Source organism: Bos mutus, chromosome 28 (assembly GCF_027580195.1).
Source record: "Bos mutus isolate GX-2022 chromosome 28, NWIPB_WYAK_1.1, whole genome shotgun sequence".
NCBI classification, from domain to species: domain Eukaryota; kingdom Metazoa; phylum Chordata; class Mammalia; order Artiodactyla; family Bovidae; genus Bos; species Bos mutus.
Genome location: NC_091644.1, coordinates 19919474 through 19933821, shown reverse-complemented (window position 1 = coordinate 19933821; position 14348 = coordinate 19919474). Strand labels below are relative to the sequence as shown.

The 14348-nt window shown below is 49.2% G+C and overlaps 1 protein-coding gene across 1 annotated transcript in view; it reads left to right on the top strand.

Annotated features, from left to right (window-relative positions):
• The window catches only part of HK1 (hexokinase 1), a 70572-nt gene extending 56345 nt beyond the window's left edge, over positions 1–14227 (top strand). Inside the window, exons 14-18 of the mRNA XM_070364935.1 lie at positions 961–1060; positions 5965–6148; positions 8215–8370; positions 11547–11780; positions 13372–14227. Of these exons, the coding sequence (XP_070221036.1) occupies positions 961–1060; positions 5965–6148; positions 8215–8370; positions 11547–11780; positions 13372–13516 (819 nt within the window). The 3' untranslated portion in view covers positions 13517–14227. The remainder of the gene's footprint in view (positions 1–960; positions 1061–5964; positions 6149–8214; positions 8371–11546; positions 11781–13371) is intronic.
• Positions 14228–14348: the final 121 nt, after the last annotated feature.

Below are 14348 nucleotides of genomic sequence, written 5' to 3'. Positions count from 1 at the left end.
GGTGTGGTCTTTGGCTGGAGGACATTGACAAAACGTAAAGTGAAAAATCAGCTCCTTAGTTAATGAGAGAATCAGTAAGAAGTTAAAGAAAAAAATCCATTCAAGTCTCTCTGGTTCAGAAGAGCAGATAAATACACAGGCAGTTAGGAAGGCTGAAATGAATAGGCACGAAGAGGAGCTGGTTGTTCCTAGAAGAATATGCTAGACAACAGTTAATGTTTCATTGAAAAGTAACCTGATGACTCATTTTGCCCATTTCACAAACTTTTAGTGTTATTCCAGTGTACTTTCCATGTGTATACAAATACACACACATTTTAAAAATGGGAGTCATTCCATATTTACTATATTACAGCTGCTTGGTTTTTTTTTTCCATTTAATATGAAACCAGGAGTCTTTCACGTTACTACATAGAGGCCAACCTCACTCGCTTTCTTGGCTGCACAGGATTCCAGGGTTTGCCTGCGTAGGCCTTCCATAGCCCCCTTTGATCTGCATTCCAGTTGTTTCTCCTGGCTCTCCTGAGTCACGGAGAAAATACGCTTGTATGTGCCTTTGTGTACTTGCTTGCCTGGACAGATTCTGAGACGTGGATTTGGTATTTCTGTCACACCCTCTGAAGGCTATCGTTTTTACCTGCTGAGACGGAGAGCTGCGTGGCCATGATCCCTCGGCTTTTCTCCGTCCCACAGCGCCCTCTGGGCTGCCTCTCTGGTGCTCAGTGGCATCTTGGAAATGGGTAGAATGCATCCTTCTGAATTCAGGCTTCAGATGCACCTTTAATAGCAGATGATTAGTGAAGGAGCATCTCGTTACCTTTCACAGGCTGGTAAGGAAACAGTTTCAGATGACTCACCAGTGGCTTTCTGACTGGCATGCAGCGGAATGAACCTGCAGACCTCAAGCCGGGCAGTGCGTGTCCTTCCCCTAAAGCTAAACTTGTCTCTTTCTTTCCAAAGGAATTTGACCTGGATGTGGTGGCTGTGGTCAACGACACGGTGGGCACCATGATGACCTGTGCTTATGAGGAGCCCACCTGCGAGGTTGGACTCATCGTAGGTGGGTGTCCTAGAAGGTCTTTTTCCGTGGCAGGGAAGGCTGGGTTTTCCTGTTTTGTGGGGCCCTGAGTCAGCATCTCAGTGCTCGATGGGAGACATCGTACATCTGTCAGCACTGTCCCCTTACACCGCCAGAGTTGCGTTGTGGACTGAGGCTGCAGGGCTGTCCAGAGGTTTCCCCTCCTAACACCCACCCCAGGAGGCTGTGCACTGACCATGAGCAGATTGTCAGAAACTGAACTTTCCGGGAGTGAGGCTCCTGGTAGCTCTCATGGGCCCAGTGGACAGGGTGGGAGGGCCTGGAGCTGACCTACTCAAGAGGGCTTGTATGGAGGGACTTGGGCAGGTGTTGCAGGGCCAGGTCTGTGGCTGGGAAGGAAGCAGAGCCTGCTCTTTTGCTGACTGTAGAGAAGGGCCAGAGGGCAGTCTGGATGCCATTTGGCCTTCAGCAGCAGTGGCCCACCAGCTGCTGAAGAGAGAGGCATGTTACTGAGCCAACCTGGGTCCACTCGCCCAGTAAAGCCAATCTACTGACACTGGGATATGGTGAAGGGAAAACCACTTTTTTTTTTTTTTTGGATAGAAAAAGAGGTAGTTCATTAGCATAGGATAAAAGTACAGCATTTATTGTAAGGCACCATACAAGGAATCCAGGACAGTCAGTGCTCAAAAAGTCTGAACTCCCCAGTTGGTTTCAGCAAAGTCATTTTAAAGGGCTTCCCTGGTAGCTCAGATGGTAAAGAACCCACCTGCATTTCAGGAGACTGGGGTTTGATCTCTGGGTTGGGAAGATCCTCTGAAGGAGGGCATGGCAACCCACTCCAGGATTCTTGCCTGGAGAATCCCATGGACAGAGGAGCCTGGTGGGCTACAGTTCATGGGGTCCCAAAGAAGGCCAGGTGAGGGAGGGAGTCCCAGAATGTGATCATCTCATGCACAATTCTCTGACTGGTTGATGGTGAGACAGCAGGGTGGTGTCACAGGGGTTAACATTATCAGTCCTTAGGCTCCACCAGGCCTGTGGGCTGTGTGCCCAAGGTCAGCAAGAAGCTAGTATTTCCATTTGGTGGGGGTTTTGGCATCTGTAAAACAACTCAGGAAATGTTCTTCGGACATATTATCTAGGCACTTCAGAGAGGAGCTAAAGCAGACTGTGGGAGAAGGGTCTGTCCAGGGAAGGCCCCATAGGTTCCTGCTTGGTTATAGGCAGAAGGATTATCTTTTGGCTTTTCAGGCTTTTCCTTTATAATCCAAGTAGGGGTCTGGGCCTTGAGAGCACAAAATTCCAGAAGCATCTTGATTTAGGTTGCAAGAAAACCATTTGTTTAATTGATCCTGCTCCTAGTCTCAGGAATGCTGAGAAAATGCCTGGTTTCTTAGTCAACACCTGCAGACCTCCCTGGGCAGAGAGGGTTAGCACCCTGCTGCATAGACCTGGGCGATTGGGAGAAGGCCCCAGCAGGCTGCCTTCCTGGTGCCAGGAAGACCTTTTCCTTTATTAATCCACTTTTGGCTTCAGTGGAGATTTAAAAGACTGAGGAGCAGCTCCAGGGGAAGGTTGGTTGAGGCCTGACTTTGGGGCGCTTTGTTTCTTTCTTTCTTTTGCAAAGCTTGCTTTCTCCTCCTGGTCCCCTCCCCTTTCTGCTTATGAATGGCCTTAGGTGTGAAATGCAAAGCTAGAGTGACTCAGCACTTTCTCTGCTTCCGGCCTGACTGAGTAAGACCCACAGATGTAGGGACAGGGGTGTGGGGGAGGTATAGGAGGGGTTCTGCTGCCTTCAAAGTCACTCTTTGCCATCAGTTGATCTCAGCGCAGAACTCGCCCAGCAAGTTTGCATATTTCGTTTTTTTTTGTACCCCTTCCATTTCTGGGCCTCTTCTCTCAATTTTACACTCTAGGTGAAAGAGAACTGAGAAAGCAAAAGTAATCCAGTGATGTTAATCCAAAACTGGGCTGGCTTCTTGGTGGGCATTGAGCCAAAAGACACAGCCAAACCAAAGATCAGAAGGAGAACATTGGGGATCTTTCCCAAAGCAGTGTTGGGGAAGTTTTAAGCTAAGGGTACTTGCATATGCATGAAATACCTTGGGCTTGGTCGGAGGAGAATTCAGTATAGAGTTGGGGCAAAAGTTGACAGTCCAGGTTTAATTTGATTTAAGTCACAAGGGTCAGAAAGGTCAACATCATCATCCCTTCAGTCAGTTCAGTTGCTTAGTCGTGTCCGACTCTTTGCGACCCCTTGGACTGCAGCACACCAGGCTTCCCTGTCCTTCATTATCTCTCTCGGAGATTGCTCAAACTCATGTCTATCGAGTCAGGGATGCCATCCAGCCATCTCACGCTTTGCTGTCCCCTTCTCCTCCTGCCTTCAATCTTTCTCAGCATCAGGATCAGTTCTTTGCATGAGTCAGTTCTTTGCATCAAGTGGCCAAAGTACTGGAGCTTCAGCTTCAGCATCAGTCCCTCCAATGAATACTCAGGACTGATTTCCTTTAGGATTGACTGGTTTGATCTTCCTGCAGTCCCAGGGACTCTCAAAAGTCTTCTGCAACACCACAGTTCAAACGCATTAATTCTTTGGCGCTCAGCTTTCTTTATGATCCAATTCTCACATCCATACATGACGATCTGGCAGTTGAGTGCCTGAGCAGGGTTTAAAGTCTGCAAAACAGCTCAGGAAAGTGCTTCAGGCTAATCTTTAACATGAAACAGAACTAGGAATCTTTACAACTGATTTATTATTTTTGCTATTATTACTTCTCTTGCCTGATAACAGTTTATTCTTTTGTCCCTTAAGATCATTATTATTGAGATTTGTTGAAGAGCAAGAATTGTGGCCAAACTTAGATCACAAAATGCATTAGGCCAAAATGGCTTCACTAATGTCAAGAAAGTCATGCCTGTTTATCTTTCTCCAGGGACCCCCTACCCTATCTGCTTATAGTTATACAGTCAGAAGCATCTGCAAATTCTACTTAAGTTTCTTTAAAGGGCATAAAACAACCTGAGCCCACTTGTCTACTTGGTAGGGGTGTCTTTGTGTCCCTTAATGATGTTGAAAATCCATCTACTGTGCATCCCACCCAGGGTGGGTCCATGGTGCTCTAGGGCCTTGTGAATCTCACGTGTGGTCCATGGACCAGCAACATCAGCATCATCTGAGAGCGTATTAGAAATGCAGGGTCTTGGGACTCACCCTTCACCTCCTGAATCAGGAAATCCATCTTAACAACTCCTCAGGGGATTCAGGTATATAGAAAAATATCTGTGTGAGGGACTCCTTGTTTGGTTGATTGGTTTTTAAATTTCCCGTCCATTCACCGAGACAAAGCCAACAACCACAAGTTTGATATCTGGCAATTAAAACTGTTATGAAAGTTTTAGAACACTTCCTCCCAACATCTGTACCTAAATCCTCCTGGATGAGAACAGCAAACAGTTTGGGTTCCAACCCTAGTCCTTAAGGGGCCACACTCCGAGTAGCCCTGTCCTGGGAGATCACGGATGGAAATCAGAGGCTCCTGATCCCCTGGAAGCCATTTGTCAGACTATGTGTATACAGTGTGTGGGTGCACCTGGGGAAATGGCCCTTTTCTCAGGAGTGTGTGTATGCTAAGTTGATTCAGTTGTGTCCGACTCTTTGCCAGGCTCCTCTGTTGGATTCTCCAGGCAAGAATACTGGAATGGGTTGCCATTTCCTCCTCCAGGAGATCTTCCTGACCCAGAGATCAAACCCATATCTTTGACGTCTCCTGCACTGACAGGAGGGTTCTTTACCACTAGTGCTACCAGTTCCCAGGCCAGGGATCGAACCCCGGCCCCCCGCATTGGGAGCACACAGTCTTAGCCCCTGGACCACCAGGGGAGTTCCTTTCTCAGGAGAATCATCAGAATTTCAAAGAGATCTGTGATACCAAAATGGTGAGGAACCATTGCTTTAGAAATGTACCCTGGACATGCTCAGGACGCTGTCCTTCGGTGAACTAACCACAGGCCTCATTGTAGAACACGCAGGAGAGTTTATTCAGGCAGAGTCCATGACCAAGTTTGATAAGATATATGGACATAAGTGGCTGGATAGTAGACAACACCTCCATGTATTAATAGTATTTTATATATGCATGCATGCTAAGTCGCTTCAGTTGTGTCCTACTCTTTGCGACCCCATGGACTGTTGCCTGCCAGGCTTCTCTGCCCAAGGAATTCTCTGGGCAAGAATGTTGGAGTGGATTGCCATGCCCTCCTCCAGGGGATCTTCCTGACTGATCTCCTGCTTTGGCACGCAGGCTTTTTACCCACTGGGAAGCCCATTTATATATATACACACACACCACACACACACACACACACACACACACACACACGTGTGTGTGTGTGTGTGTATCTGTGGCCAGTGTGTTGGGGGGGGTGGGGGAAGAGAGACGGAGAAATACCCTTTCAATCTGAATGCTGCATAAACCTCCGCCACTTTTAAGATGCATCCCTTTGCTCTAACACCATCTTGTATTCAAGTAAGCATAGCCCTGCTTGGTGGAGAAGGCAGTGGCACCCCACTCCAGTACTCTTGCCTGGAAAATCCCATGGACAGAGGAGCCTGGTGGGGTGCCGTCTTTGGGGTCGGACAGGGTAGGACACGACTGAAGCGACTTAGCAGCAGCAGCAGCAGCCCTGCTTGGACAGGTGAACATATGAGGCTCTTAGTATTGGTGCCTTGGTATAAAGTGAGTTAATCAAATGCTCTGGGCAGTTTTCACTCTAACTTTCCCATTATAGTTTGAGATTTTCCTGGAAGACATTGGGAAAGTGAATGTTCATCTCAGAAGTGTGCCCCAGTGGAGCGCCAAGCCTGGTTGCAATCCCCCTCCCCACTAAGGGCCATTCATTCCCCACTTTATGTATTTCAGGGACTGGCAGCAATGCCTGCTACATGGAGGAAATGAAAAACGTCGAGACGCTAGAAGGAAACCAGGGACAAATGTGTATCAACATGGAGTGGGGTGCCTTTGGGGACAACGGGTGTCTGGATGATATCAGAACAATCTATGACAAACTGGTGGATGAGTTTTCTCTAAACTCTGGGAAGCAAAGGTAATTCCACCTGGTAGAGGAGACAGGACGGTGGTGGGCGGGTGGGGGGCGGGGGTGCAGGGTACGTGGCTGTGTTTCTGCCTGTGTTTGTTTATTTTTTGGCCGAGTCATGTAGCGTGTGGGATCTTAGTTCTCTGACTAGGGATTGAACCTGGGCCCCCTGCATTGAAAGCATGGAGTCCTACCTAACCACTGGACTGCCAGGGAAGTCCCCTGCCTGTTACAGTGAAAGAAGTTTCTAGTGGGAGGGCTTTGCACAGAGCCTGGAGACTGTGGTCCCTCAGGTTAACTCCTAACCTTTTCTTTTGGCCCAAGGAGAACAGAGAACTTAGGGGTAGCAGTAGCACGTGGTACAAGATGGCCCAGGTTGATGTTCTGTCCAGGTGCCTCCTCTGGGTACAGGGTGGCAGTGGTCACACCAGTCCTCTCAGTGACCATGTTTATTCTGGAACATTCTGGTCTTGCTGTTGCTCTATGTTTCCTCCCCATAGACTAATAGAAACCTCTTGGTCAGCAGGCTGCTCCCTTGTTTAGTGGAAGCAGAACACCCTTGACTTGCAGTTGTTAATGGGCAAGGGAAGTTAGGATGTTGCCAGGGCGGGTGGGGATGGGAGTGGGGGGCTCCGGGTCAGGGCTGAGGCTGAGGCCCGCCTCCCTTTAGCCTTCCCATAGCAGACCTCTAGCGCCTAGTGGCTATTTGGAGCTTTGCAGCTTGGGTTTCAGGGACCCTCCCCAAGATGCCAGTGTCCCCCTTCCCAGCAAAGAGACAAATGATCTCTTGTCTCAGGCTCCCAGGGATCAGGCCATCCTCTGCCACAGCCAAGATGGGGTGGTCAAGTCACGTCCCCAGAAGCAGAACGAAGAGCTAGGGTAGTACCTCTCAAACATAAGTGATTCTCCAGCTAACCTCAAGATTTATGTCTTTTCCAAATACCACCTATGCTGCATGTTTTTCTTTAAATCAGCTTGTGTTCTTGAGTTTAATGAGGGAGGAAAAACCAGTATTATTACCATAAAATGGATATAGTGAAGAAGAGCATTATTTCAGTCCTACCTACTGTGCCCACCAGCGCTCTACAGGAAGACCCTCTTTGTTAAGAGGGAGATGTGTAGGGGTTGGAAGGGGTTAGAGCCATATCAGCACCAAACTGTTCCACACCAAGGAGATGTCTCCTTGGTGAAATGAGAAAGACTAGGTGAGAATTGAGGATAGTTGTGCTATTTCTTGTTGTTTTTTTTTCCTGTGGAGCACCCCAGATCTTCTGGTGTATACAGATTCCAGGGGAGTCTTCCCAGCTTAGGGACACTGAGACATGGGGTGTGTGCATGGAAGCAGTTAAATCTCTTGTCATTTCTTGAGGCCCTTGAGCATGGAGAGGGCAGGAATTAAAAGCCCCAAGAACAGGTGGCCCCCAGGGGTGTGGTGGCTGCCTGGGTCCTCCAGCCCGTGTGGCTTTGTCACTCTGTGGGTGCTTGACAAGCACCCTGGGTTGTGGCAAAACCTTCCGAAAATCTAGTGGAAACATTCCCCGTGTTCTTATCCCTTTAAGCTGCTTGCTAGTTCTGCAGTTAGGTATTGAGCGCTTGACCGAGAGCAGCCCTATGTTGTGCTAGGCCCTGGGACACAAAACTGAGCAAGGTACTCACACTCTGTCCCCTCGAGGCTTTCACTGCAGGGATGCTGAGAGGGCGAGGACCCATGTGTGTTGGGAAGAACGGAGGGTGCCTGGAAGCTGAGCAGGCAGGTGGGGAGGACAGACCCCTTGGAGCAGTGATGGTTGAACTGAGAGCTAGGAGCTTGAGTGGGATTTCACCAGGCAGAGGCAGGGAGTCGGGTGAGGAAGAGGATGATCCAGCGATGAAACAGCGCCGGTGGTAGATACCGCATCTGATCCTGGGAGGGTTGGGGATTCCTCAGTCCTTCCTGGTCTTGCACTTTGCCTCTGCCAGGGAGCACAGGGCTGGGTACACGGGGTGGTGATGCCCGTGAGCCACAGGAAGGCGCCCATGGTTACTCGAGACCAGAGGCCTCCTAGAGATGCCCAGCCTCCCTCCTCTCGTTCCAGGTATGAGAAGATGATCAGCGGTATGTACCTGGGTGAGATTGTCCGCAACATCTTGATCGACTTCGCCAAGAGGGGCTTCCTCTTCCGGGGGCAGATCTCTGAGCCGCTGAAGACCCGGGGCCTCTTTCAGACCAAGTATCTCTCTCAGATCGAGAGGTGAGCGGGCAGGGCCTTCAAGTCACAGGTGGGCCTGGCCAGGGGGCCGTGATGGGGGTGGTAGGCAATCTAGGGGACATTCTGGCCGTTTGTGAGGGTTTTCTTCTTCTCTGGAGTAGTATACCCTGAGCAGTTGCATGTTGAAGTTCCATAATTTTACTGTAAATCATTCCCTTTTATTCATTCTATATGTTAGGGCGTTATATTGATTTGTTTGAAATCGTCCTGTGTGTAATAGGTTACATTTCAGGATAGGAAAGGTGCATCGCAGATATTTGAATTGAAGGAGCATCGAGTCCAAAAGAGCCAAGCGCCACTGGTCTGACCTCACCCTCTTCTCCGAAAGGCAGCTGCGGACGCAGGGCTCACCACCCACAGTGTCCCAGCGAGCTGCTTCTGTCTTCCTCCTGTTTTTCTCAGATGGAGTGAACATTTCATCTCTACCATCGACATCTTGCACAGTGAACTGTGGGAGAAAGTAGGAAAGTGCTCAGCAAAAGCGCTTGTGCAGAAGCCTCCTACATTTTAGGATGGTCATGATAGCGGCACTGGGCCAGGGCCTGCTCCTCACTGTCCCCCAAGCCTGGGTCTGTAACCTGCAGGTGAAACTCATTGCCCCCCAGAACCCATGCAGTAAAGTGCTCGCTGCTGTAGACAGCAGCCCCGAGGCCCCGACCTTGGAAGTCTTGAGCATCCAGAGTGGTGGCATTTCACAGTCTCAGGGGAGGGAGGGGCCATGATAGGGAACCAAGTTTCCCACTTCCTTCTCTCTTCGTTCTCAGTTCACCCATGAGCCAGGGTGTGGAAAATAGCAGCCAGAAAAGAAGGAGAAAGTATCAGTGAATATTTCTTGTTAATATTTTTTTATCATGGTCAAGTGAAAAAGTCTGACTTTTCACTGTCGAGTCTGACTCTTTGTGACCCCGTGGACTTCTTTACGACTTCCATCTGTCCATGGCATTCTCCAGGCCAGAATAGTGGAGTGGGTAGCTGTTCCCTTCTCCAGGGGGATCTTCCCAACCCAGGGATCAAACCCAGGTCTCCTGCATTGCAGGCGGATTCTTTACCAGCTGAGCCACAAGGGAAGCCCTTTTTACTGTGGTAGATACACATAGTGTTAACTTTATCATTGTGACCATTTTGGAAGTAGACAGTTCAGCGGCATTAAATACATTCACTTTGTTGTTCGACCATCTGCACCATCCATCTCCAGAACTTTTTTATCTTCCCAAACTGAAATTCCATACCCATTAAATACTAACTCTCCATATCCCCCCTCCCCCAGCCCCTGGCAACCACTGTTCTACCTTCTGTGTCTATGACTTTGACTTCTCTAGTGACTTCATGTAAGTGGAATCATACAGCCTCTGTCCTTTCACATCTGGCTTACCGCACTTAGCATAGTATCATTAAGGTTCATCCATTTGTAGCAGAATTTCCTTTTTTAAGGCTGAATATGAGTAATTCCTTGTATGGTATACACCACGTTTTGCTTATCCATTCATCCATCCATGGACACTTGGGTTGCTTCCACTTTTTGGCTGTTGTGCATAATGCTGCTATGAACATGAGTGTGCAAATACATGATCACATCCCGGCTTTCGATTCTTTTGGGTATATACTCAGAAGTGGAATTGATGGATCACATAATTATTTTACTTACTTGGAGGAACTGCTATACTCTTCCACAGAGGCTGTACCATTTTACATCCCACCAACAGTATATACAAGGGCTCCAACTTTATATCCTCGCCAACACTATTTATTTTCTGTTTTTATTTTTCTTTTAATAAGAGCCATCCTGATGGGTGTGAAGTGCTGGGGAAGGTCTTTTCAAGTGTCATATCAAAGGGAGAAATAATAAAGAGAAAATTGCAAATTTTAGCCGCATGGTTTCTGTAAGTTAAAAACAATATCAATCATTAAGCTTAAAAGACAAAACAGCAAACCAAAGAAAGAAAACATCTGCATTCTATATGACAAGATATGGCATGGTGGGTGAGAGCTTTGGTAGTTCTGGTCCTGAGACCTGCTCTACGTCACTGGCTGTGAGCTCTGGGTGAGTTACTCAATCTCCTCCAGCCTCAATTGCCACATCTTTAAAATGGGAACAGTCACATGTGGATCAGTTGGCTGTTAGGAAGAGGAATGAAGTGATGTATGTAAACACCTGTCACATAGTGAGTCCTCAAAAAAGGCTCACTGCTGTTGTCACTGTTGTCGTCATCGTCACTGTTTCATTGTCAACTCTTTCAATTTCATGAAGAGACAAATATCCCAGGAGACCAAGAATCAACTTTCAGAAAGGCACTTGCCTTCTGGGTCAAAAGCCCTTTGACCCAGAAATGTATCCTAAAGGAAAAATCTGAGTTGCACACAAAGACTTATAAACAGGAATGTCATCAGAGTGTAGCAAAAAATTTCAAGTTAAATTTCTCTAAATAAATTATGGTCATTCCCAGAATGAACTACTATGGCAGCCTTTTTCAATCCTGGTCTTGGATAAGGAGGTAGGAACTCCCTCAGATATATGAAGTAAGAAAAAAGCAAGAAAGAAAACCATATATAAAGGGCAAGCCCACAATATTATTAATCAACTATGTGAAAGTGAAAGTCACTCATCATGTCTGACTTTTTGTGACCCCATGGACCGTCCAGTCCATGGAATTCTCCAGGCCAGAATGCTGGAGTGGGTAGCCTTTCCCTTCACCAGGGGATCTTCCCAATCCAGGGATTGAACCCAGGTTTCCTGCATTGTGGGTGGATTCTTTACCAGCTGAGCCACAAGGGAAGCCCATTTATCAACTATACTCCAGTAAAAATAAAAATTTAAACATAAATAAATGACAAGCCTATTTATATACAGAACAAATGCAGTTTAATGATATTCCAGAAAAAACAGATTGGAAGGAAATATATTTAAACCTTAATAGTATTTTCCCCCAGTGTTGGGGCTGTAGAGTTTTAATTTTCCAATTTTAATTTTTCTAGAGTTGCCAGTTTTTCTACAACTTAACTTGTAATACTTGGAGGGTCATTTAAAAAAAAAATTATTTTGAAGGGAAGAGAAAGCCCCATAACCCTTTTCGTGGATAAGCTCAGTTTTGGGGGGCTGGCCCCTGCTGCTCTCCAGCGGGTTCCTTTTCATCCGGCCTCCTGACTTTCGTCCCCCACAGCGACCGATTAGCGCTGCTGCAGGTCCGGGCCATCCTCCAGCAGCTGGGCCTGAACAGCACGTGCGACGACAGTATCCTCGTGAAGACCGTGTGTGGGGTGGTGTCCAAGAGGGCGGCGCAGCTGTGTGGCGCAGGCATGGCTGCTGTGGTGGATAAGATCCGCGAAAACAGGGGGCTGGACCGCCTCAACGTGACTGTGGGCGTGGACGGGACGCTCTACAAGCTTCATCCGCAGTGAGTGGAGCTTCCTTTGGTGGCGGGCGCGTGGGCGAGGCCCCTTTTGGTTCCGGGACACCAGGATGTGATTTCCTGCCCTCCAGTAAAATTCCTCACCAGGAACACAGCCGGCCTGCAGGCTGTGCGGTCGGAGCGGGGCTTGTTTGGCATGAGGAGGCGGGCGCAGGGCGGAGAAGTGGCTTCACTTGGCCAGTTCACCCCGTGGTCCTGACATTTCCTGCTTGCTGCTCCTCCCGGGCCCCTTGTATCCTGGGCGGGGAGCAGGAAAGCAGGAACAGGTGGGCGCGGGCTTACCCATCAGCCTGGGGGAGAAGCTGTTTCTTAGAAGCCAGGAGAGGGAGTGAAGGAAAGGGAGAGGACCCACTGTCTTGTTCTGCTACATCAGTCTGTCAAGAGCCTTGGAAGGCAGGAGCAATCGTGGCCCTGGGCTTTGGAGCACGGAGGCGGGCGGGATCAACCTCCTTTGGCCCCGGTGTCCCACATCCCATGCTGGAGGAGAATGGGTGGGCCCATCTGCTCTTTGACCCGCCGCATGTCTCAAAGCTGGGCTCTTACGAATGGAGTGACCTTATTATTGTCGAAACAGAGGTACTTTGGCCAGTTGAGAGAGGGCTACTAATAATTACAATGGGACCATTCCCCAGTAAACGAGCCATAATGTCACCCTACTTTAAAGCAGGCATACCCAACTCAGCGTGGACAGTGCCCGCCTACCTCACGCCGTGGCTTGGGATGGGACAGGCTGGCTCCATTTCTTCACCTTTGTCACTGTCCTCCTTGTCACTGTGTTTAGAGCTAGTCTCTGGAGCCCAACGTGGACAGGCTTGGATTTAATCCTGACAGCACCCTTTAGAAGCTGTGCTCAATTCCTTCATCTCTGTCAAGTCTCCTCTTCTTTGCGGGATAATAACCATTGGCAGACTGGACATTATGTATATCAAGTGTGGGACACCTAGGAGATACTCAGCAGAGGGCAAGCAGTATTACCTCTAGGAGCCCCGCTGCCCTGAGCATTCTCGGCCTGGCCCTATCTCATTTGCAGCACAAAATGCAAGAATCCAGAGTCGCTTCTCATTTAGAGATTATGCTTCACTTGGGGGTGGAAAGGAAGGCTCCCTCTCAGCTTCAGGTGCTGATGGGCTGGGGTCTCAGAGGGCTGCAAGCTAGGGATGGGTGATGTTTGTTTCCATGAAGCCTGCTGAGCTAACACCTGACCCGGCCTGGCGCGCCTCAGTGGTCCACGCCCAGGTCTCGACATCCCCTTCTTGGATTTCGGTCCTCTAAGATCCTCAGGCTCTGAGGATGGGAGCTGTCTGGGTGTGTTACTCATGCCGTTGCCCTCAGGAGCTGTCCAGAGGAGCTCGTTTGGGATTCTCCGTCGTGTCTCCCTGCTGCAAATTGTAATTAGGTTGGCAGTAAACCTGCTTGCCTCCCGGCGATTCTCAATAAGTCTCTGCTGCTTCAGAGCAGCCCCACCCCCCTCCTTCCTCGCTTCCCTCCTTCCCTTTGGCTGCTTCAGCATCTTCAGGTGGGTCCGGCATCTCTCCTATTCCTCTACCAACCCATCTCTATTTTTCGTCCTTTTCAGCTTCTCCAGAATCATGCACCAAACCGTGAAGGAACTGTCACCAAAGTGTAATGTGTCCTTCCTCTTATCTGAAGACGGCAGCGGCAAAGGAGCCGCCCTCATCACAGCAGTGGGCGTTCGGCTCCGGCAAGAAATGAGCAGCTAAGAGTCCTGACCCCCAGCCTGCTGCCCTTCCAGCACTTCTCTCTTCAAGCAGTGACCCCTTATTTTGCCCAGCGAGCTGTGCTGGGAGACGCCGGCACCAGAGCCCGCCTGCACCACCACAGGGAGGAAACCAGAAGCCCACTAACGGCGCGTAACATAGGGTACAAAATAGAGTGTGTGCTGTTGATAATCTCCCTGCCCTCCAGGTCCCTCCTCACCTGCCCTACCACTCTGCATGATTTGATTTCAACCCGGTCGTACGTTCCCCACGTGTGAAGTTTAGTGGCGTCCGTTTCTAATTTATGCATTCGTCCAACAGTTATTTATTGGCCCAAGATGAAAAGTCACACTATCTGACAGGCCTTAAGGGCCTCCGCTGCCCGTCCCTGGGGACCCGTCCCCCATGTGCAATGTATTATCACCAGCAGACACTGCCGGGACTTCTCCTCCCATGGGTGCAGTGGCCGCCACTTCCTCCCGGCCCCGCACCCGCTGCTGGCTGGTGTCCCAGCTGGGCATGGCAATGCCACTGAATTATGTGTCCATGGAACTGGTCATAGCCACAGTGTGACAGTCTTGCCTTCTGTCTGTCTTGGGGAGGGGAGGTGGGCAGTCCTGCGGGCAAGTGTCTTGTCTCCATTCGGGTAAAAGGAACCAATCAAGAAACAGTAAGCTCATTGGAATTACCCATCGCTTTTGTGAGCCATGTTGTATGACCTAGTAAACTTTGTACCAATTCAAAAACCCGAGTGATGCTTAATGACTGGGGAGTAGGGAGGATATTGGGGAATGTGGCAAAAACCAAACCCTGGGGGGTTTTGTGGCCTTCTGGG